We start from the raw sequence: 24,585 nt of genomic DNA, 5'->3' as shown, positions 1-24,585 counted from the left end.
TGAATACTTTCCAAATGCACTGTACATGTAAACAGCCATTCACTCAGAGATATTTATAATTTCACTGAAATCCCTCATGCAGGAATTTGAAAGATCTAGTCATTTTGGGGATGATTGTGCTGTAAAGTTTCACGTTTAGGACGTATTAAAAGTGTGCAGGCACATATTTCTTTTAACAACGTACGTAATTGTTTTGCCTTGCACCTGAACTGAGTAAAGCTGGTGTGGAGCTTACCGTTTTTCTCAATTGCGTACAAGCAATTTTCGGATCTGTGTTGAAACGTAAAGTAAAGTCCATTTCAGCACTAGCTAGCGATCTTGCTAACCTTGTCTAGCTAGCTCATGTTATGTTGTTGCATTTTTTTTTTACTACTACACCATCTTAAAAAGATTAGCCAGCTGGCTTTATAGCTGGTTCTGGAGTTGGATTTGTCATAAGCATTCATTTAGGTAAAACTTCGCCACAGATGGAAACCACTGGACTATCTTTGACTTCGCCAACTATTGTTATCTCCAAATTTGTGTAGTCTTCCATGATTGGCAGCCGTAAATCTGCCAGAAGAAAAGGTTTGAAAGAATAAGATGAAGCTCCGGTAATATGTATAACTATTGAAATGCGAAATTCTAATGGACACGGTACAACCCTTGGTAGGTAAGCTGCTGGCAGGCTTTGGCTGTGGTACAACAAAGCCAAATCAGGAAGTGCTCATGGTTCTCACATGGGAAGTGAAATGATAGGCTACAATGATTTGCCTCAAGATCATGCACGCTGCAGATGACATGTATATTTGGAGTGTGTAGTGAGGCAAAACTCTAGTGGTCAAAACCATTCATCTTGGGGCGACGGGTGGGAGCGGATTTGCAAAATGTTATCATATCACACAATTATACCATTTTATAAAGTGGTCAGATATATGTATTTTTATACAGACTACCTCAAAAATAAGTGAAAATTGACATATTATCCAATGGATTATGATAATTTTATGTTAAAAATAGTGGAGGTTAAAAAAAACATAAGTTTCCAGACCTTATTCTAATTTGCTTCATGGCTCAGGCGGCCAAGCAGACACAAGGATGTTTGTCTCATCTCAGTGGCAAAGAGGATTCATTTTGTAGCTGTTTCTGATTCATTAACAATGCCATGCTGGTTGGTGGGTGTTAACGTTCAATTAAAACCAAGCCCTGAAATGAAACTTAGATTGAAAATCATTTGTGTGTCATATCGTAGGAAAAGATACCGCTTTCACATGGATATGTTACTTCAAGCCCAAATATATCATACTTTGAGTAAAATAATGACTTATTGCCTTAAATCGTTGTGCAACATCATGGGTATGCTTTGGCCTTCGTCTTTCAGCTAGATTTGCGTTTAAATAAAATATCATCATTCAATACAAAATTCACTGTTAAGTGTTCAGTTCACAGAATATTAACACATTGTTTTCATCACAATATAAATATGTGCAATTGTGTTCATTGTTTCGGCAAGCAGTAAATACTACTGCACCAAATTATCATACCATGTACAATATACGGAAAGATCTAGTCAATGGGGACCGTCTAATTGTGATGATTTTTTACAATATTGCGGACATGCAGAGATGCAGAGAATGAAGTTGAGTTCTAAGTCATTTTGGGTTACCCCTAAGTCATCATCTTCAACATTGTGGCCTTCCATTATAGAGCTTTGCTTTGATGTTAATTGAGGCGTATCAGTTGTTTTCCTCCATTGTATTCACCTTTCCTTATTTCTATTGTGGATAGTGCTTCTGTGCACCAATGGAAAGTCTACAAAACAATAAGCAAACCAGCCTTTGGAATTGGATTGTGATGATACCATGAATGAATCCTGCACACACTATTCTTTTTTAATATTTTTTTTTAGTCAGGAAAAATATTTGATTTGATGTGTATGAAATTAATTCATAGGGGAGATGCCTTGGAGAGAAAAAGATTGCTAAATTGTCAAGATTTAGACAGACACAGGGCAGTGTTTCTCCAATCACAATGCCTCCAAACACAATAACATCTTCTTTATTCACTGTAATTGTACCTCAGGGGGCAATTTCTTCTCTTGGAACCAAAACAATGCATTTCACATACCTGCATTTCATGCCATACCTTCCATCCTCTACATATCCCTGTCATTTGTCTTTCCTCTCACAAGAGACACCTCAGTCTGTATTGTTACACACACACACACACACACACACACACACACACACACACACACACACACACACACACACACACACACACTTTTAAGAGCAGAAAGCATTGGCATTTTTTAAATAATGGCTGTCTGGTGAATAGACAGGAAGCTACATTTAAATTTTGCTCCATCATCTGGACAGCTGTTTGGAATCAGTGTATACCCTCCCATCCCTTCCCCCATCCCAAGGGTCTCGGGAGAAAACTTGTCATGACTGGCTGCTTTGTGCACAACCAATGGGCACATCGGAGGACAAATCCATCCACCCTTTTAGAGCAGGTACTGACTATATGCCATGTAGCTGCACAGTGCAAATACTGAAAACAGGGTTTTGAAATTGGGGTGTGGACACAAATACACATTGAGTGATGTGAATGTTAGCTACATAAAATATAGTGCTTTATGCGCCAAATTATATTACAGTTTTTTTCGATTGCTAAACGACAGTGGGCACAACTGGAGTCACATGTGCAAAACTCTAAGTACAGTCTGCACTACCAACAGTCACCTGAGCTAAACAGTTCACATCACCTGCAAAACTCATTCCAAGCAACACAACTCTTAACACATGGCTCAAAACACGCTCAGTGCAGCCAAACACTATGCACAACCCTCACTGAGATAACACACACTGTCACTCAGAACACACTGAGAGTAAAAACACTAGCATCAAATACCAATACAGAAAATACAAACTTTTCATCTTTACAGTTTGAACAATTTCAGTGACTTCATACAAAGTAATATTTTCTTCAAAAAAAAAAAGTGACATTCTTTCACATGATTTATTAAAATTATTAGAACATAACAATTCTTTAAGGTAAATGAAAATTAGCAGTTTGCTTCAATAGTCTGTAGTAATTTTACGGAATTACAGTAATGAGAAAAAAAAGGTAGAAACTAAAAGTACATACTGTAATTCGAACAAATAATTGAGGAGCTAATCCAGCCTCTCTCTAGCATCAGGCCACAGGTTTTCTTCAACATCACATCTAATGTTTTCTCTTGCCATGCACCTGGGGAAGAACCTTCTGGAGTGCCTTATCCATCCCTGGCAGTCCTCTGGACTCGTGTCCTCACATCCGGCACGCATGGCTTCCAAAAGAGACATTTGGTCATGTGGGTGGTGACCAAACACTTTCCACCTCCAGGCAGAGAAAAACTCCTCTATTGGGTTGATACAAAACCAGGTACAAAACCAGCTGCAGAGTGGTGACAAGCAACGTTATCGGCAAACTATGACAAAAACTTTGGGGTTTCTTACTGGCTCCCCCTGTTCTGCTGGCACTAGCTGAGCATAGAGCTGTTCTAGGAAAGCTATAAGCCTTTCTGTGTTGTATGGGCCAATGAGTGGTGTGTTGAGAAGCAAACCATCATTGGCCATTGCAGCACACATGGTGATATTTTCCCCCCTTTGGCCTGGAACCTCCACAGTGGCCCTTTGACCTATAACATTCCTTCCTCTGCGCCGTGTTTTGGCAAGGTTAAATCCAGCTTCATCGATAAATACAAATGAATGTGGTCTTTCCAGTGCTTCCACCTCCATCACACTCTGAAAAACAGTAAGTGCACAGTTTTACTGTAGAAATGCTAGTGTTTTTTTTTTACTGTAAATATTTTTGTATAGCTGGTACGTAACCTCAGATGTCTTACCTGGACATATTGGTATCTTTGCTCTTTTACCCGTTCACTGTTTCTCTCGAACGGTACAGTGTATAACTGTTTCATTGTAACTTGGTGTTTCTATAGGACTCGAGCAATAGTTGTTGTGCTGACAGAATTAACATTTTCAAATATATCATTATCAGCCAGCACTCTATCTTGAATCTCCCGCAGTTTTATTGCATTGTTGACAACAACCATGTCAACAATAGCATTTTCCTGCGCATCTGAAAATATTTTTCCTCTTCCCCCTGTTGGGGGCAGCCTTTGGGTCCTGTTGTAAAAATATATTTTACAGTCAAACTTACTGTAATATATATCTGTGTAAATATTCTATAATTGCAATACAAAATAGATTCCTGTAATGTTTTCATTTACTGTAAGGATGTAACTCTCACCTGTTTGCATGATGGAAAATTCGCATTACAGATGCCACTGTGGATCTTTGCAGATTGGGTTGCACCCTCAACCCTGCCTCTCTCAATGAGAGACCATGGTTCACGACATGGTCTATAAGTGTAGCCCTTATTTCATCTGAAATAACACCTCTTTGTCTTCTTTGTCTTCCTCCACGCATCCGCCCTCTCCCTGCCACCCTTCTCCCTCCACGAACCCATCTTCCTTGTTCCATTTCCAAAATGAGTCTTTCTGAGCTCTACCTATATATACTGTAATATGTGTGTGTGTTCACTAACAAGTCTAAAACAAGACACCTGCTTAGCCTTTCAGCTGAAATTGCAATCAGCAGTGTTTGAAAGGCACAAGGCTGAAATCTATTCCGTTTTGAATGTGTGGTTCACAGTTTTGACAGCAGTGTGTTAGCATTTGAACAAAGTGCTGTAAATCCACAGTGTTGTGCAGGTTGTGGTTAAAGTCATGGGATAAGTGTGTAGAGTTTTGATAACTGTGTTCAAGCAATGAAAAACGAACTAGAGTTTGGTCCACATGAACTGCTGCTGTGCAGACTGTAGTTAGAGTTTTGCACATGTGACTCCAGTTGTGTCCACTGTCGTTTAGCAATCGAAAAAAACTGTAACACTTTACACCAAGGATTTAATAACAAAGTTATATTAAAGAATGTTGTGTGTGCTGAAATTACACGTCATGTTTACAATACCGCGTTGGTAATAAGGCATTATTTGTTCGACCGAATGGGAAAACGTCTGTGTGATCATTTGAAATAAGAGCAGGATCAAAAATGTTTACAAATATATTTGATACAGATGTTATTATTAACATCGTGGCATACATATCGGTGAATGCTGTGACATATGAAATACGAGTGATGGTGTAATCAATGTGTAATAACTACGTAAAAAAAGAATGAACGTGTTAAATTATTATGTGACTTGCAGTCATATTCCGGCCCTGATTGGTCAACAAATTTATTTGACCCGCAAAGACCCAAAATTATCTCTATGCTTATTTTCGAATGACGTCACGATGTCGTTTGTTTACAGTTGTTGGGGTTACACTTCCACAACAGAATAATAAATAGTGGTAGCTACGTTTAACTAGAAGCAAGCTAGCTAGCTACATCAACTATCTTGGTTTCACAAGATAAATTAGCGATTTCACACTACTAACTAAGTGCATTGTAATGAAAATATAATGACTGCATTGGACACTTCTGTTGAACAAAAATCTATTGGAAAATGTTTGCTGTATAACTGGGTAGAGGAGGTGAGTTTTTTTTTTTGGCAAAAGTTGTCTCAATATGAAAGCTGGTAGTGGTGTGTGTGTGTGTCTGCGTGTGTGAGAGCGAGAGATGTAAGTTAGCGGTAGGCCTACATGTATAGCTAAATTCAGGTATATGAGGGCTCGCATGTTCTCCCTCCTGTTTTCTCAGTTAGCTATCAGTGCCATCATTAATATGTCATTAGTACAAGTCACTCCTTTAACTAATTAAAAATGATTGAAAACAACAATATGTTGTCACACATGGCACAGCTTTTTATTAGTCTTTGGAATTACATTCATTCAGCGGGCCACTGCCGTCCTTGACAATGAGAGGCCCAGAGCGCACATCCACAAAAATGGACATAAAGGGATTCTCACTATGGATCTGTCATCCAAAGTTCAAGGTGTCACCACAGTGAATGCTGCTTTCACCCCTCCCAAGGGTCACGGGGTGAGACAAAGAGGTAGGTACAGAATAAGAACATTGAACACTAATAAACATACCTACATCCAGCCGACCTTGAATAGATTTTTCCTGGAATGAGTTTTAGATTCAGTGGATGCCACGCAACATTCAAGCATACTGTAACCTTACTACTGTGCAAACTGTTCATAAGCATACTGTTATGCTGTCTCACTGGCTGACTTGATTAAAATTCACTCAAGCATTTTAGAGTTCGGTGTGTGTTTTGCCCATGTTTTATTTGTTTTATTTGTTAAGGCCTCAGAGGAGAACTTTTGGAAAATGATCTGCTCAAGAAAATAAGGTAGGCCTAATTGACCAAAGTTTCATTTCATAACAGTTATAATAATGTGAACAACACATTCAAACTTGAAATATATATATATATATATATATATATATTACTCGAGACGTGACACAACACTGTTCAATCAATGCCTTGAGCGGAACTGGTAGGAGGAAAGTGATGTAATTTACAAGTCTTGGTTAGTTTTACAGTTCTATGAACACTTTGTGCTTTTTGATTTGACTTCATTATCTGATTTAACATTCATGTGCAGTGTAATGTGGTTCATAGAATGTGTCCACAACAATGTGGTTAAAATCCCCCAACAAGCGATTTTAACAAAGGGAGGTATGACGGTTAAAACGGGTTGTTGGAGGGGAGTCTCGACTCATATCCACTGACTTATGCCGTACAAAACCCCACAGTCACAAAACTGAGCTAGATTTTTACTGAATGCTCAAAGCTAAATGTAAAGAACATTAACAAGGCTCTAACTAGTTTATTATGACAAAAATAACATCAATTTAAATAAGTAGCATTAGTCATAGAACCTTTAATAGTGGTTTGGAAAGTGTTGCTTTGTTTTTCCATGGCAATAGTCTGCTGTAGGGAAACAGTAAGAGTAAATGTCAACAGATCAACACTTCTTGGAAGCTGCTCAACGTGAGAATTTAATTTGGATCTGTGGACACCAGTTATGAAGAGATAGGACAGGGAGTTTACACCACAAATCAGTATGTTATGACAACCTGTATGAATAATGTAGAATAACAGTGGAACAATGTTATGTTGATTCATATGGTAATGAATGTATTATTATGCATATTCATACACTAATCATGTAAGCCTAAGAATAACTAGCTTTATCACTGCATAGACCTTACACACAGCAATGCAGCGACTGATAGATTTAAAAATAGTCATCTAAAGTTCAGCAATGTGAAAATGTGAGAAAATAATGTCAGAGTAGCAGAGACAGATAAGGCTATTGCTGTAGGTTCTCATGCTGATATGACCCTCCTCCTCTATCCCACAGTGAGCAGACACATGCAGAATTTAATCCTGAGCCTCCCAAAACAGAGTTCTGCTCCACTACCAAAGAGGACTACAAAGTTGAAGGCTTTCTGCCTTCCCTGCCTTCACCACTAAAGGTCTTCTAAATCAAGTATATTCTATGAACATGATTACAAAATTCCGCTCTTTGTGAGACACCTTGTTTTGGGACTAGCTACCTTTTATAATTTTCCTGTCTTTCAAATATAAAAATGACGTCAGCATTATTCAACTCATACTTGAACAGAATGTTCATTTCTAATGCATTCTTGGTTTGCTGTGATTAGGAGCATGACTACAAAAGCGATCAGGCAATTACCTTTTGGAGTGAGAATCATCATCAGATACAGGTTGGTCTGATTATTACATTACTCCCCCATTTGCATAACCCTCTCTACATTATCATAAATGGAGAGAGCACCATGTTTTCACTATTACTGGATGGCTGCTTAACATTATAGTCAACACTAGACAAAATTCCGTTGTTACATTTTATCATCTTTATTATTTTCAATTCTTAAGTCAACTTTTGTGTGGTGTGTCATTTACTCTGCTATAGTACAGTGACTGTGGCGTTTAGTGGTCTGTCTGTGTTTGTGAAGCATTTGTTGCTTGGCTATTCCACTTACAAAATTGAATACAATAAATTGCTGGAAGAGACCTCCCACATACCCACAACCCAGTAAAACATTACACGAGTGTGTAAAGAAAGCAATTCTTTTCAGAAGCATTTTATTTACCCTATCAAGGTTAGAGGACCCATAGCCTTATATTCTTAAGTATCCTTAGGTTTGTACTCTTTGGGACTCACTCCTGACATGATATTATATAGTTATAAAGTATTTATATTAATATAGTATTCATATTATATTAATCTCTACTGCACAATCTGGTTTTTATTTTCTCAATTAAACCATCATTATTGTTGGACATCTGGCCCTTGAGTTTTAGTATTTGATGGCTGTTGATATGTAAGATATTAACAAATGAAAATGATTTAGCATATGTTTGTAATTTTGGTGTCATATTTGATGGCTATTTACAAGTCTCCATTTTGAATGTGGTCTCAAAGTGCCCTTCAATAAGACATCTGATTCAATTCTGCCAATAGACTTGAAAGAGCACAGCTGGTACAGGGTACTGTCGATTTCCGAATGAAATGAGACATCTCGCCTCCCGGGTTGCGCAGTGGTTAAGGGCGCTGTACTGCACCGCCGGCTGCGCCACCAGAGACTCTGGGTTCGCGCCCAGGCTCTGTCGTATCCCGGTCGCGGCCTACGCACAATTGGCCTAGCGTCGTCCGGGTTAGGGAGGAAATCCTTGTCTCATCAAGCACCAGGTTGGGTTGTGTATCGGAGGACGCATGACTGTCAACCTTCGTCTCTCCTGAGCCCGTACGGGAGTTTTAGCGATGAGACAAGATAGTAGCTACTAAACAATTGGATACCACGAAATTGGGGAGAAAAAGGGGTACAATGAAAGAAATTATACATCTCATCCACTTTTTAACTCAGTTAATTTAAGCCTTAAATGAGCAGCTACTGTAATAATAGCATACCTAGCATACCTTCACTGTTGTCTGATAATACTCTACAGTCTACAGTTTTAAACAACAGCAAGTAACATGTACCATGTTCTGCCGTCTCAGGGTGTGACAGCGGTGAGAACCAGGGATACCCCATTCAAGAAGAATGCCACCTTCAGCACACCTATCAGTGAACACATGGATGATAAGCCTATTCTGTACACAACGGAGAATTAAGCTGTTACTCACGTGCGCATTGGACACAGTGGTATTAAATTATTGTTCCATAATATTGTGCATGAATATTGCTCTGTTTATCATTTCAATTGGGTCTAGTCTCTGCACTGTATATGAATTCCGTAAGTACTGCACAAATGATTTAACACAAGCAGACAGATGAATGGTTTTGAATTGTAACTTTATCTCAGGGTCATTGTCTCCTTGCAGAATTACAGTTGTTGTTTTTTTATTCATACCAGAGCTTTGTATTAAGAATATTATCTCTGTTTGTTCATGCTTTTATTTTTGTTTGTAGGTTATTTTCTCCTATGGTCTTTTTTTCAAACCTTTGCAACTTGTAATTACCACAATTGAGCAGTGCTGAACAACAGAAAGTCACATGTTCCACTTTCCTCTGTGCTGGGCAAAAATGGATCTGGCTATTGTCCTTGGACAAATGGCAAGAAAACCATTTGTTTTCTGAGATGAGGAAAGTGTTTTTCCAACGTTAGAAAGAGAGGCACACAGAAGCCTCCTCCGCCTTACAGATGTCAGAAATATTGATGTTCATATTGATGTTCATGCAGCCTCCTTACTTTAGAGAGCATGGCTCTGATTCGTGTTCTGTCAATCAAGAGACATGTCTACATTGTGTTCCTCTCTCCTCTTGCTTTTCAGCAGAGATTATGAGGAGGTAGCTATGGCAACAAGTAATTTTAGACTACATTTATGCTAATTATCCCCCAAAACATTTCCTTACCTCATGGGATTAGAGGGGGAAACAATTGATGTCTGAAACAGATGCCATTTAGCTACTTCCAGCCAAGTGAAATATATTGCATATAATTGTTTTAATTCAAATTAACTGTGAAAAAGTAAATATTTCCTTGAATAAATGTGGCTACTAATTTTCATCCATGATTCAATTAAATTAATAATGTATGTTTTGATCTATCCATAACTGTGTATTTGTTTAAGTTTATAAAAAATGTATTACAATACTTCATTCTCTGTATTTCCCTGTGAAGGGAGCACTGCTCTGAGTGATTAAAATGGATGTTGTGCTTTTGTCAGAGGAGACAAATGTTGAACCATCTTATGAACTATGTGCTTGTGATACAGTAGGCCTACATACCTGCAGTAGAAATTCCTTCAATGCATTCCCCCGTCAAAAGTTCCCTTCTTGGTGTTTGTTGTCTCTCCTCCCAAATTGTATCAAAAATGCTAATGGCGTTCTTCACCCCCTTCCTTCAACTCTCTTCAAAAGATAAAACCAGGAGCCTTTGATGACTCAACAATTACTCAAATTCATCCTTCATTCTTCTATTGAATTCTACAGTATCATTTCATTTAAACATCTGTATGCACACACATGTACAGATTTGGATACTGTACACTCCCTGAAGGGGAGACAAAAGTGATGAGATACTTATGTGACACTTACAGTGGGGCAAAAAAGTATTTAGTCAGCCATCAATTGTGCAAGTTCTCCCACTTAAAAAGATGAGAGAGGCCTGTAATTTTCATCACAGGTACACTTCAACTATGACAGACAAAATGAGATTTTTCTGTTGTTGAGAAAATCACATTGTAGGATTTTTAATGAATTTATTTGCAAATTATGGTGGAAAATAAGCATTTGGTCAATAACAAACAAGCAAGATTTCTGGCTCTCACAGACTTGTAACTCCTTCTTTAAGAGGCTCCTCTGTCCTCCACTCGTTACCTGTATTAATGGCACCTATTTGAACTTGTTATCAGTATAAAAGACACCTGTCCACAACCTCAAACAGTCACACTCCAAACTCCACTATGGCCAAGACCAAAGAGCTGTCAAAGGACACCAAAAACAACATTGTAGACCTGCACCAGGCTGGGAAGACTGAATCTGCAATAGGTAAGCAGCTTGGTTTACAGAAAACGTTTGACCTCTGTCATTGCCAACAAAGGGTATATAACAAAGTATTGAGATAAACTTTTGTTATTGACCAAATACATATTTTCCACCATAATTTGCAAATAAATTCATAAAAAATCCACAATGTGATTTTCTGGATTTTTTTTCCTAATTTTGTCTGTCATAGTTGAAGTGTACCTATGATGAAAATTACAGGCCTCTCTCATAATTTTAAGTGGGAGAACTTGCACAATTGGTGGCTGACTATATATCACTAGCCACTTTAAACAATGCTACTTAATATAATGTTTACATACCCTACATTATTTATCTCATATGTATTCGTATACACTGTACTCTATATCATCTACTGCATCTTTATGTAGTACATGTATCACTAGCCACTTTAAACTATGCCACTTTGTTTACATACTCATCTCATATGTATATACTGTACTCGATACCATCTACTGCATCTTGCCTATGCCGCTCTGTACCATCACTCATTCATATATCTTTATGTACATATTCTTTATCCCTTTACACTTGTGTGTATAAGGTAGTAGTTTTGGAATTGTTAGCTAGATTACTCGTTGGTTATTACTGCACTGTCGGAACTAGAAGCACAAGCATTTCGCTACACTCGCATTAACATCTGCTAACCATGTGTATGTGACAAATAAAAATTTGAATTGATTTGCCTAAATACTTTTTTGCCCCACTGTACTTGGTTGATAAGTGCCCGATTCAGACTTAGGAAATGTATGCTACAGACAGAAATTGGCATATCACATTATTGACAGAATCCCGTGGCGCTTGTGGGGGTCGTAGAGCAAAACAGAGAACACCACCGTGTTTTTGAGAGTCTCATCTTTTCATAGAGTGGTCACATTATTTTGGACGCTACAGAGGTTTCTGTGAGAAGACTGATTTTTGTTGGGATGTCTCATGACCTGACAAACATTGCTGTAGCTCGGCCACCTTCCACCGCCGATGCGGAAGGCCGACATACACAGATGGGGCAGATTGAGACGCAGCCCATGCAAATATCTCTAACTTAAACAGACAGATTTTGATGGGGATTTTTAAAATTATGTTACTTAGATTGATGCACAGATTAAATTGAAGGATTAATCTGTCTACTCCCCTTCATCTACACTGATTGAAGTGGATTTAAGAAGTGACCATAAGGGATCATGGCCTTCACCTGGATTCACCTGGTCAGTCTGTCATGTAAATGTTCCTAATGTTTTGTACACTCAGTGTATATTGGTGAATCAAATTATTATTTTTTGATTCATCATGAAAGTTGCCATATTCAATTGTTCAATCCATTAAATATTGGAAAGAGGGAAAAGTGTACAATAGGGGTGGAACAGTAGTCCTATAAATCTACCCTAATAATCCTCACTAATCATGAAAATGTGATGACAACGGTTCAGTCTTCCTGAACCGTGTGCAGGCTCCAGGTTTAAACTCAATATGGTCTGCATTCCATAATGATTCAAATAGGTTACATGTGACAAATTATAGCACAACTTGTAATATTCTAGCCTAACATGATCCACTATTGCTAGCGATCCCCAGAAACAACCACAGGAACGTGACAGAAAGTAATGTAAACTAACGATGAAATGGAATGATGCAAAATGGAATGAAACTAACACTAACATGACAGTTCTACATTTATGGTGGTATAACTGACGAGGGCTACCGATAGATAGTGGCTAATATTTAACATGATAGAAACTGAAGAAAAAAAAATACAGTGAAAAGTCCAGGCATATAATTAAAGCATTCTTGAAATCATAAATCAACTCCGTGGGTTTGGCGCTATAGGGTCATTTGCGCATGGCTACAGGGTGGCAGGTAGCCTAGTGGTTAGAGCGTTGGGCCAGTAACCGAAAGGTTGCTAGATAAAATCCGCGAGCTGGCAAGGTAAAAATCTGTCGTTCTGCTCCTGAACAAGGCAGTTAACCCACTGTTCCTAGTTCGTCATTGTAAATAAGAATTTGTTCTTAACTGACTTGCCTAGTTAAATAAAGGTTAAATAAATAAGCATGATCACTTAATTACGGAATTCCCCCTTAGTTAATTAATTGGAGCAGAGATGAAGAGACACATGATGCACACTGCCATGTCACAGCAGCTAATGACTGGTGATGTGTCGTTGCAACTGAACACAACTGCATCCTGCACAACCTGATAATGACTGTTATTGTACAGTACAGTCAGGTTCTTCTCACTCTGCATCTCTTTTTTCTCTGTCTGTTCACACCTGAATTTTGCACACTACCTGTGCGGTTTGACAACATTGCCATGTGAAAAGGCAAGATATTTTTGTCAATGGTGCATATGGTGGTGTTCTAAGATTTAATTGAAGGTTTCTGATACTGGCAGATGCAATGTAAATACTAGGCTACAGATGATTGTATCGTGGGACTTTAGTTAAATAAAAGAAAGAAAACATTTAAAGCTACTTACCTTTGCATAACTTCTGTCATTCATGTGTGAAATGCAATAGCCACTGTTGGTTTAGGAACCTATTAAAGTGATACTGTAATGGACTAAAAAGGACAAAGCAGGGGACAACGCTGTAATTAGAATTTAGGATGTCTAAGGTACCGCAGCAATTTCAACCGAAGGGCCGGGCCATTCAAGATTCCCAACATGTTTAGCTGACTATCTTACATTTTCACTCCTTAAAAGAGAAACCTTTCAAACAATTAATAAAGCAGATTCTCTAACATTTTTAGAGAACGTCATGAGGACACTAAATTCTGTCCAAGTTACATCAGGGGAATATGGCCCAGTTATTAAAGAGGGTCCGGTTCCACGAGAGGGCAAAAGGGGACTTAGCCCCCTCAGTTGAAACTTGTGTACCCTCAGTTTTAGTTGTATTTCCGTATAAAAAAAATAGCATAAAAGTTCAAATGATTGAGTGACAGGTTTGCGCGAAATCTGTACCTCTGCTGCGCTGTATCAGCACCATGGACAGAGCGCTCCACGGAGTGTGTTTGTGTGTAGGGGGGGTATGGTAAGCCACCGGGTGGTTAGGTATGACTCCTTTGGATTTCAATAAAAAGCCGCCAAATATAGATTGTGTTATGCCTTTATTGATCTGATATTTTGTCTATAGGCCTACCGCTGTTTTGTTCTTTTCGCATTCATTCTTTCGCATTCCCAGTTGTGTTATTATTCAAAGCCCCATTTTTTTGCATGAATAACTAGGCTACTACTTTCAGCATTTAGTTTGCATTATTTTGGTTAGACATATGTGTGTAGGGCTGCATTCACATAAGGTAATTCACCTTTTACAAACAGCATATCTATCTTGTAGCCTATATTCGTTACCAAAGTGGCATTGCTTTAGTGTGTAGGGCGCTGTCTATTGTATTGATACAGCGCAGTTGAGATGGGCTACAGATTTCGCGCCAACCTGTCACTTCAAAAGCACTCAATGGTCTCGGAGTCTCAGCCTTTGAACTGTATGTTTATTGTGTTAGAAGCAGAATTCTAAATAATTCCAATGCAAGAACCACCAAAAATGTTGCTCCCTCACCGATTTCAACTGCCCCATAAGTCACTTTATCCTGGCACAAGGTCTGTATAAAAGTTAAGACGTACGGTCAGACACATAAATAGTGAGCTGGTTACAAGAAATGTCCCCCCTCTACCGTCAATGATGATATTTCAAAATGTTAATGTTTTGTAAAAATCGGATTTACTAAATCATGAAATGTTTTTATCAAAAGCACATTAATGCAGTGCACCGACTCACACACGACTATGAAAACACACAGGGTTGAACATAAATAATATTATTTGAACAATGTATGAAACATAGTTGTATTGTACTCAGTTTATTGAACAAAATATCTTACAATATCTTGGAAATACATATATCATCTTGTACTCTATAACACCACTGTGGAACTCGGACCTCTGCATTGACATCTATTACACTGTGCGCCCATCCGTTATGAACGCTGTATGGAAATATTAATACAGAATTGACTTCCAAACACATGATATAAATCTAAATATAGAAAGTACTCAATCTCAGGACAGAAATATTCTCCATACAAAACATCTTACAATTGTTGGGGCAGTAACCTTACACAGGTATTATAAACATCCTATTAAACATCTCTTCTTTTCCAAAAAGGTCTAATTCAGTAAATATTGTTGTTCCGCTTTTGGGGAAGGAATCACCTTTAGGCCTTATTCTAGAACAAATAAAGCATTGGCTGACTGTGCCACTGTGTAGCCTCTGTGGTTGGCTCCACTGTGGGTACACGCTGTCAGCAGGCCTCTCAGATAACGTACACATCAGTCTTCTCCCCTTCAAGCCAATAGGTTCGCATTTTGCCTTTGCCCTGGAAAAACACATACATCAATAGGCTCATCAATGGAGAGGAGTGGGAGTGATAGATACACCAAAGGGCTTCTCTTTCTTAAAGGGTGACCCTGGCCTTAGCTGGGCCTGTTAAAACTAATCTGGCATCCCTAGAGAGAGTACGCTACACTTCATAACCAGACTTTATGGTTTTCTTCCATTTCAACAGAAGAGTACAGACATCTTTTTTTTATGACACTCGTAATCTGAGAGATCCAGAGCTGCAATCTACTGAAATGCACTGCATATAATAAACAGAATGGGAATCACAAGACCACATTTCACTATAGCTGACCCTGTAAAACAACAGATTTCACTGCACCTATCTGGTGTATGTGACAAAACACTTCTGTATTCTTCATTTATGTTTCTATCATATTCATTTATCAGACAATATTGAATACATGAAGCCATTACAGATAATGCTGACAACAACACATGCATTATTCATTGTGGCCTTACCTTCATTTCTACCTCCCCTCTTTCTTGGAGTTCAAAATAGCCAAACTCATCCAGCACTTCTTTGGTTGCTGAGGACAGGTGGATCCTCAAGGCTGTGAAACACATCAATAGACAATCACAGTGAGTGCTTTGCAGGGAGTAACACCGAGTAGCATTAATGAAACATTTATCCTCTGCCATATGCACTGTGGTAGATCATAACAATTACAGTACGCATACATACATACATACATACATACATACATACATACATACATACATACATACATACATACATACATACATACATACATACATACATACATACATACATACATACAATACATACATACATACATACATACATACATACATACATACGTACATACGTCAACCAAGTGTATTGTGAAGGTCAAAAGTAGAAATGAACAGTGAAATCTTCCTGTTGCTGTAGAAATAGTCCTTAGAAACAGCTGTTGACAGTCCAGTCCCAGAGGTGATTCCTACCACTATAGGATATTTTATGGTCTGCAGTTTATCACTATGGATGTGGCCTGGCTATAAGTGTTATTAATTATTTATCAACGGACGTGAAAGCACACAGCAGGAAGTGAGCAGGAAGTGAGTGGGTTAATCAATAATGTGATGAGTCACTCACAAAAAATCCTGGCCGGCACAGCACCAGCGGTCCAACTACCACTACACCAGTTAAGAACTGCTGCCAGTAATACCAGTCCAGATAAACACTATTAAACTAGGACGACAACCTCCATCCCCTCTGTTGCTTTGTGATGATAAATATCCCATTCCCTTCTACTTAATCTATCCCTTGATGCTTCATTTCTTACAGGGAAGTATGTGCAAAGAGCTAGTCCACAATATTTTTGGTTATGCATTCTCAGACACAAGCATTAGTCAGATTTAGTCAAGACAAATAATGACGGGAAACCAGTCTTTCACAAAACAATTGCATAAGCAAATATACAACAGGGAATGCTCGACAGACAAACAAAATCCTAATCCAAGGAAATACCACATAATCAACAGGAAATAATGAATACTTGTTGTTGTTGTTTTAGTTTGTGTCAGCTGAAACATACAGTGCCTCCAGAAAGTATTCACACCCCTTGACTTATTCCACATTTTGTTGTGTTACAGCCTGAATTCAAGATGGCTTTTTTCCCCTCACCCAACTGCACACAATGCCCCATAATGACAAAGTGAAAACATGTTGTGAGACATTTTTGCAAATGTATTGAAAATGAAATACAGAAATATCTCATTTACATAAGTAGTCACACCCCTGAGTCAATACACGTTACAATCAACTTTGGCAGCAATTACAGCTGTGAGTCTTTCTAGGTAAGTCTCTAAGAGATTTGCCCACCTGGATTGAACAATATCTCATCCTCAGTTTTCTCCTATCACAGCCATTAAACTCTGTAACTGTTTTAAAGTCACCATTGGCCTCATGGTGAAATCCCTGAGTGGTTTCCTTCCTCTCTGACAACTGAGTTACGAAGGACACCTGTATCTTTGTAGTGACTGGGTTTATTGATAACCCATCCAAAGTGTAATTAATAACTTCACCGTGCTCAAAGGGATATTCAATGTTTATTTTTATTTTTACCCATCCACCAATAGGTGCCCTTCTTTGCGAGGCGTTTGGAAAACCTTCCTGGTCTTTGTGGTTAAATCTGTGTTTGAAATTCACTGCCTGACTCAGGGGCTTACAGATAATTCTATGTGTAGGGTACAGAGATGAGGTAGTCATTCATATTATTGTCCCAACTGGATTCCAGAATGTGACACTGTTTTATGCGGCTACATTTCCACATTCATAGTTTTAAGTGTTAAAGTGCTGACACCAATCAAAATAGAAAATAGGAAAACAGAGATCCAAATCTGAAACTCACCCTCTCCATTCGACTCCATCCGAGACGCTGTGTTGACAGTATCGCCAAATAAACAATATCTGGGCATTTTCAGACCCACCACCCCAGCACAGACAGGCCCTGTACAGAACAAAAGGCAGCCACATTTACTGGAAATATCCTCCATGGAAAAGCATACTGTAGATGGATAACAATTTCTTTCATCACCAGAACCTCATGATAAGCCAAGTGTATTTAAAAGCATGATCAAGATATGATTGAACTCAAAAACAACATATTCCCACAATGACAGGATCAGGCACCTCCCACACACAATTTTTAAAGACCTATCAGTGATGATATTCATGCCAAGTGTTTGAATAAGAATATAAATAGTGCCCTGCATGAGATAATTGTGTCCAAGCACAACGAAAAACCTCCTTTGCATGCAATACAGCTTGTAGTTGTTGCATTTGATCATCATGTCAAAATATTGTAGGTACTGGAGATATCTCCAGAGATTTCTTAGCTGAAATACTGTATGTCTTAAAACCTAGGTATTGTCATCAACTGTCATAACCAATCACAGCAGTTTATAACAATTAGTGCGCAAAAGCCCCATGCAATCATGAGGCAGGATACATAAGTGGGCAATTTAATCACAAACGACTTCTTGTCTAGACAACTATTTACCATATAATAAATAATTTTGTGTCATAACATAATTCAGTTATTTGTCATAGAATTAAATAAACTGTCATTGGCTAGGGAAGATCATGTAACATTTAGGAGGTATTGAAAGATTTACATTTGGGCAGTTCCCAAAAGCACTGATTCATTCAGTCTGAAAAAAAACAACAACAACAACAACATCTATCTTCTAACAGTAGTTAAGCATAAGACATTTTAACCATCATTTCAAACTCTATGTGAAATGATACCTGTGTGGATTCCTATCCTTAGCCGTAGTTGGTCTTGGGGTCTGTGACGAATCTTGAATGTTTTCACTTGTTCTAGTAAGGCTAAAGACATCCCAGCTATCTCCCTTGCGTGTAGGTTACCATTCCTCACTGGAAGCCCTGACACCACCATGTACGCATCACCAATGGTCTCCACCTCAGATATACATGACAACATGTTAGTAGGTTGAAACAGGTGATTATATATATATATATAAAATAACCATATTTACCTTACAAAGCATTATTAATCTGACTTACCTTGTACACATCAAAATGATCAATGATAGCATCAAAGCAAGTGTAGAGATCATTCAGCACTGTCACAACCTATGAAGAGTCAAACAAAACTTTAGCTACAGTACTCAGGTAAACTAGAAACAATAGTTCAAGGGTAGAACAATCGCAAACACCACCACTAAAACCGGGTAACTGTTACCCTCCTGCTCCTTCATTCTCTATTTTAGAAATACTTCTTCAGCTAGTGGCAAACATTTGTGAAACATAGCAATTTCAAAGATAGTGTGCAAAGATAATAAGTTCCACTGTGCGTGTTCATGAGGCATGTTCCATTTGGTTTGCCCCCGTGATTGACTGAGATGTGTTTCTGCATGAACTCCCAATGGTTCCCCAGTCAGATTAAAATATTTCTGCTCCCCCTGCCTTGGACAAGTGCCCAGAACCTCAATTTACTGAGAAATGTGCTTGCATGAGTAAAACAACACAACAGACCAAATACTGGGGACACATTTTCACAATATTTTCCAGAATTTCAAGAGTAATACACATCAGCTGTTTATTCAAAATATGAAGTGTTTCTTGTCATTCATAAAATAAACGTTTGTATATTGTAATTCCTTTGAGGGTCTATTGGTCAGGTTAAGAGATTCAGTGGCTTATGGAGAGAGAAATGGTGCTAGGAAAACAGTCTTAGTTCTAGTTTAACTTTCAGAGGGGCTTAGCATTATTTCTTAAACCATTACGACTTAATCTGGGGGGAAAATGGATAAATGTAATTTGATATTTTAATTAAACAGAGCACTAACTGGTAGGTGAGATACCTAAACCTCAAAGCTACACTAATGTTGAAAGAATATCATCTCTTTTGTGGCCTTAATTGAATAGACATGTGACCTTAAAATCAAGTACGTAGAATATAAGTGAACAATGAATATATTTCACATAATACATCGCCACTGAAACCTAGTGGTTGGATTCTTAGCTCTGAGCTATATTAAAATACATTTGATGAAAGGTAAGATTTATGACTGTACTTGTAAGTAGCTTCTGCTGGATGAATAGAGTAGATCTGTCTGAGTGTACCACTCGCCAAGTACAAAATATCGCTCATGCAGAGTTATTGCAAATGATATGAAGACTGACGTGTCTTCACAATTTTAGAAGAAACACTCCAGTAAGACTTTGTCTGAATTCATGGCACAAGTAGCATCAAGAAGAAAACCTGGTTCCTCTGGATGAATTTCAGAATTTGGAACGACCAAAAGAAAATAACATGGTGGGGCCCTGCACTTAAAACCATCACAACCACTGAGACCATTACAACAATCCCATCAAATCAAATGGTATTTGTCACATGCACCGAATACAACAGGTTACCTTACAGTGAAATGCTTACTTACAAGCCCTTAACCATTCATCAGCCATTCGTCATACAGTACTTTAGACCCTGGTGAAAGGATTCTCAATATATGAGTGGTCTTGAAATCGTCTTCTTCTTCATGAGAGAGAACACATTTCATAGCAGCTACAGCACCCAGTGACTCAGCAATGCGTCAATGCGCTCTCAGCTACTCACAATAGCTATTTTGAGTTGTGGCCTCCATGTGGGAATGCTTTGTAACTATGAGACATACGGCAGGTGCTTTAATAGGCTCTGCATGAGTGAGATCGGTGTAAGTAACAAAGAAGCTCCTCTACATTTCCTCTTCATATTCTCTTCCCATAATGAGTTGTTGGACCAGCATATTTTCAAGCTTTCTTGTCAACTACCTTCAAGTGTCTTGAGGGAGACTTTACAGGAAGTCTGTAATTTCCCATGGTGAATTGATACATTGACTCAATAAACCTTGAGTGCATTTTACTTAGCAAAACTGACTGGTCACACAGTAAGATTCAAAGTGCAAAATCATGTTGTGGATTTGCTCCTGCTGTTGGTTGGTATAGGATAGCTACTGTATAAAGTCTGTACCTGTTGTTGGTTAGGAGTGAATATATCTACTGACAGTTGTTTACCTGCAGTGGTGTACTCTCAGCTGACATTGACGTGAAACCCACAATGTCACTGAAGTAAATTGTCACACTGTCAAACGCCTCCGCTTGGACCGTCTCCCCTCGCTTTAGCTGCTCTGCTACTGAGCTGTGGACAAGAAAACGCTAAGTAAGTAAAACCACAATGAACAAAATGCTTATACAGTGCTTAAGAGATAATGTTATCGTTTGCTATAAATCAACAGTGACAGTAAGCTTGGCAGCTACGATCCACAATGAGTAAATAAGCAGATTCTACCAGTATCATTTCCTGTTCACCAATATTTTAAAGTACAGTAAAGAGCCAGAGGCACAGTGCAGCACTAGCAGCTGGGTTAATCCAGCACTCTGGTCAAATGATCGGAATTCTGCAGTGAGAGAAGGTATCTCTCGGTTCTCTCAGGCCATTCTCTGTCTGTCAAATTGGCTGAAAGTTGGAGGGAGTCATTTGGCCAGACAATGGGAGGATAAATGAGTGTGACTACGGCGCTGAGACAGACAGCTTAAATAGATGGAGGACATGGCTTATCGTTTGCTGCTTTCGTGTTATCAGAGGTGCTTAACACCCTATCACATTTCTCCTCCTAGTTCTGGTTAATGAGAAGTTTGCTTGTCAGCTCCCATCTTGCCTTGCCCTTTCATCTCCTCTCTGCTTAACTGTGAATGTGCATCTTTTTTTAAAGTGTGAGATATAGAAAGCTGAGACGCTCTTTCTTGGAATTTGAACAATGATCAAGTGGCACAGCATTACACGGAAAATAGTTTCCTCATTTTCACAATTTGATAAGCAGAAGTTCAGACTGATAATAAGGATAATATGGCAAGACGAAAATCGGAATAATAATTATTCTTACTGTGGCAAGATCTGGTAAAGTAGATTTTCGGCTTTTCTTTTCTCCTCCAGGTAGGCTTGCGTTCGTTCCTCTACCAGGTTCTCCAGGTTGTTGGCGTACTGCTCCATCCTGGACAGCAGGTTGTTCAGAATACTGGTACTTCCCTCCCTGTGATGAAAAAAGACAGAAAGATAACATACCCATTCATTTGTTGCCATTCTGAATGAAAAATATCTGAACTTTCTATTCTGCTAACATCACCTAATGTACAATTCAATGCGTATTTCAGAAGTGACTTCATGGTCTAGGGCCGGATAAAATCGGTACTTTTTTTTTGCCTGATTCCGTTTAGTTTTTCCTAAATCCATTTCTCCGTTTTGTTTTTCCAATTTATTTTCAGGTTCTCGGCCTCTCAAAATCACACATTTTTTATACATCAGGAGGCCACTTTTAAGATCTGGGAAAAATCTAAGAATGTTGAATTTTGTGTGTAGTTACCCTTTAATGCAAGTGTGCACCAGCCAGAGACCATTGTTTGGTTAGCAGTGTTTCTGTAGCACTCGTGTGATTGCAGAGTTTCCTAAACGAAATGCTCACTGGATTGATGCAAATAATCATGATATAATCCTGTCAGGTAGGCATAGACTACACTGTAGTTAAAATGTAATTGAGAAGGTTTTTGGGAAATCCTTTCCATTTACCAGCAGACGGTTATCATTATCATTATCTCTAACGGCTACACAAAGAGGCGGGTTGAATAAAGAGAAAAAAATACCTTAAAAAAAAGTCTAGAAATGTCTAATTCTTGTGCAATTTACACTGTGTACAAAATATTAGGACACCTGCACTTTCCATGACATAGACTGACCAGGTGAAAGATATGATCCCTTATTGATGCCACGGGTTAAAGAAGGTTTGAAGCCTTGAGACAATTAATACATGGATGGTGTATGTGTGGGTGAATGGCTGTGTGAAGGGTGAATGGCTGTGTGAAGGGTGAATGGCTGTGTGAAGGGTGAATGGCTGTGTGAAGGGTGAATGGCTGTGTGAAGGGTGAATGGCTGTGTGAAGGGTGAATGGCTGTGTGAAGGGTGAATGGCTGTGTGAAGGGTGAATGGCTGTGTGAAGGGTGAATGGCTGTGTGAAGGGTGAATGGGCAAGAAAAAACATTTAAGTGCCTTTGAACAGGGTATGGTAGTAGGTGCCAGGCGCACCGATTTGAGTGTGTCAAGAACTGCAACGCTGCTGGGGTTTTCACACTCAACCATTTCCTGTGTGTATCAAGAATGGTCTACCACCCAAATGACATCCAGCCAATGGCAGGCCAGTGGTCGAAAATGGGTCATTGATGAAAGAGGACAAAGGAGGCTGACGAATTGTGCAGAGCAACAGACAGGCTACAGTTAGTCAACTGACAGTCCAGTACAATATTGTTGCCCAAAGACCCATAAAAGAATGCTCAACTCGTCGTACCTTGACACAAATTGGACATGGCAGCTGACGACCTTACAGAGTTCCACTTCTTTCAGCAAAAAAACAAGAAACTGTGGTTGCAGTAGGCTAAGGAACGAAAACACTGGACACTGGAGAATTGGAATTACATTGCCTGGTCTGATGAATCGTGGTTCCTGCTGTTTTATGCTGATGGGAGGACTATGGTATTGAGAAAAGCACATGAGTAGATGTATCCATCTTGCCGCGTGTTAACATTGCAGGCTGGTGGTGGTGGTGTTATGGTGTGGTCTTTTCATGGCACACATTGGGCCCCTTGATAAAAGTGGAGCAATGTTTGAATGCCACAGGATATCTGAACATCATTGCCTATCAGGTGCATCCCTGCATGGCAGTAGTATATCCATGAATGGATTTTTTCAGCAGGATGCCACAAGGCTATTATTGTCCAAGAATGGTTATACGAACATTACAGTGATTTCAGCTTACTGAAGTGGCCTGCGCAGTCACCAGATTTTAGTTATTCCAAGTATACATTACCAAAGTTACCATAGATTGACAAAAATGACCTGTTAATTACCAATATTATTGAAGATTCTTTGGTAAATTACTGGTACCTTCGCAACCGTAGTTGTGATCTCCCTGTCACAACTGTCAGAATTCAAAAGGAGAATTTCGACTATACCAACACAAAAAAAAGCCTTTGTTTGCACTTGTAAGAAATACAGAAGCGTTGAATAACATCAAAACACTTCTGCACTAAGAGGACATCTGAAAGTTGTAGGAAAGCTAAGGGGGGACATCTGAAAGTTGTAGGAAAGCTAAGGGGGCACATCTGAAAGTTGTAGGAAAGCTAAGGGGGACATCTGAAAGTTGTAGGAAAGCTAAGGGGGACATCTGAAAGTTGTAGGAAAGCTAAGGGGGACATCTGAAAGTTGTAGGAAAGCTAAGGGGGACATCTGAAAGGGGGACATCTGAAAGTTGTAGGAAAGCTAAGGGGGACATCTGAAAGTTGTAGGGGGGACATCTGAAAGTTGTAGGAAAGCTAAGGGGGACATCTGAAAGTTGTAGGAAAGCTAAGGGGGACATCTGAAAGTTGTAGGAAAGGGGGACATAGGAAAGCTAAGGGGGACTGAAAGTTGTAGGAAAGCTAAGGGGGGACATCTGAAAGTTGTAGGAAAGCTAAGGGGGACATCTGAAAGTTGTAGGAAAGCTAAGGGGGCACATCTGAAAGTTGTAGGAAAGCTAAGGGGGACATCTGAAAGTTGTAGGAAAGGGGGACATCTGAAAGTTGTAGGAAAGCTAAGGGGGACATCTGAAAGTTGTAGGAAAGCTAAGGGGGACATCTGAAAGTTGTAG

General features: G+C 39.0%; 2 protein-coding genes across 4 annotated transcripts in view; one reads left to right on the top strand and one right to left on the bottom strand.

Moving 5' to 3' along the window:
- Positions 1–5,355: 5,355 nt before the first annotated feature.
- Positions 5,356–10,569, top strand: spag8 (sperm associated antigen 8). Its single transcript, XM_024381335.2, has 6 exons — positions 5,356–5,560; positions 5,862–6,021; positions 6,279–6,324; positions 7,343–7,457; positions 7,647–7,709; positions 9,008–10,569. Exons 1-6 carry the CDS (start codon positions 5,489–5,491, stop codon positions 9,119–9,121), a joined length of 570 nt encoding a protein of 189 aa, XP_024237103.1. The 5' UTR covers positions 5,356–5,488; the 3' UTR covers positions 9,122–10,569.
- Positions 10,570–14,842: 4,273 nt separating this feature from the next.
- LOC112220406 (atrial natriuretic peptide receptor 2) overlaps positions 14,843–24,585 on the bottom strand; it is a 55,558-nt gene continuing 45,815 nt past the window's right edge. For all 3 annotated transcript variants that reach the window (XM_024382299.2, XM_024382300.2, XM_024382301.2), the window contains 7 exons: positions 21,796–21,942; positions 20,927–21,050; positions 18,935–19,003; positions 18,656–18,830; positions 17,757–17,855; positions 15,862–15,953; positions 14,843–15,379 (listed from right to left, as the gene is read on the bottom strand). In XM_024382299.2, the coding sequence (XP_024238067.1) occupies positions 15,317–15,379; positions 15,862–15,953; positions 17,757–17,855; positions 18,656–18,830; positions 18,935–19,003; positions 20,927–21,050; positions 21,796–21,942 (769 nt within the window). In that variant the 3' untranslated portion in view covers positions 14,843–15,316. The remainder of the gene's footprint in view (positions 15,380–15,861; positions 15,954–17,756; positions 17,856–18,655; positions 18,831–18,934; positions 19,004–20,926; positions 21,051–21,795; positions 21,943–24,585) is intronic.

This window comes from Oncorhynchus tshawytscha, linkage group LG20 (assembly GCF_018296145.1).
Source record: "Oncorhynchus tshawytscha isolate Ot180627B linkage group LG20, Otsh_v2.0, whole genome shotgun sequence".
NCBI lineage: Eukaryota > Metazoa > Chordata > Actinopteri > Salmoniformes > Salmonidae > Oncorhynchus > Oncorhynchus tshawytscha.
The sequence above is the reverse complement of the archived record's forward strand: the minus strand, read 5'-3'. Positions and strand labels throughout refer to the sequence as shown.

What these genes read in the sequence shown, in the direction of transcription:
- spag8 (XM_024381335.2), top strand. Translation starts at nt 5,489, where the DNA reads ATGACTGCATTGGACACTTCTGTTGAACAAAAATCTATTGGAAAATGT. An exon ending in GATCTGCTCAAGAAAATAAG is followed by an intron (nt 6,325 to 7,342) that starts GTAGGCCTAATT and finishes TCTATCCCACAG; the next exon opens with TGAGCAGACACATGCAGAAT. An exon ending in CCCTGCCTTCACCACTAAAG is followed by an intron (nt 7,458 to 7,646) that starts GTCTTCTAAATC and finishes TGCTGTGATTAG; the next exon opens with GAGCATGACTACAAAAGCGA.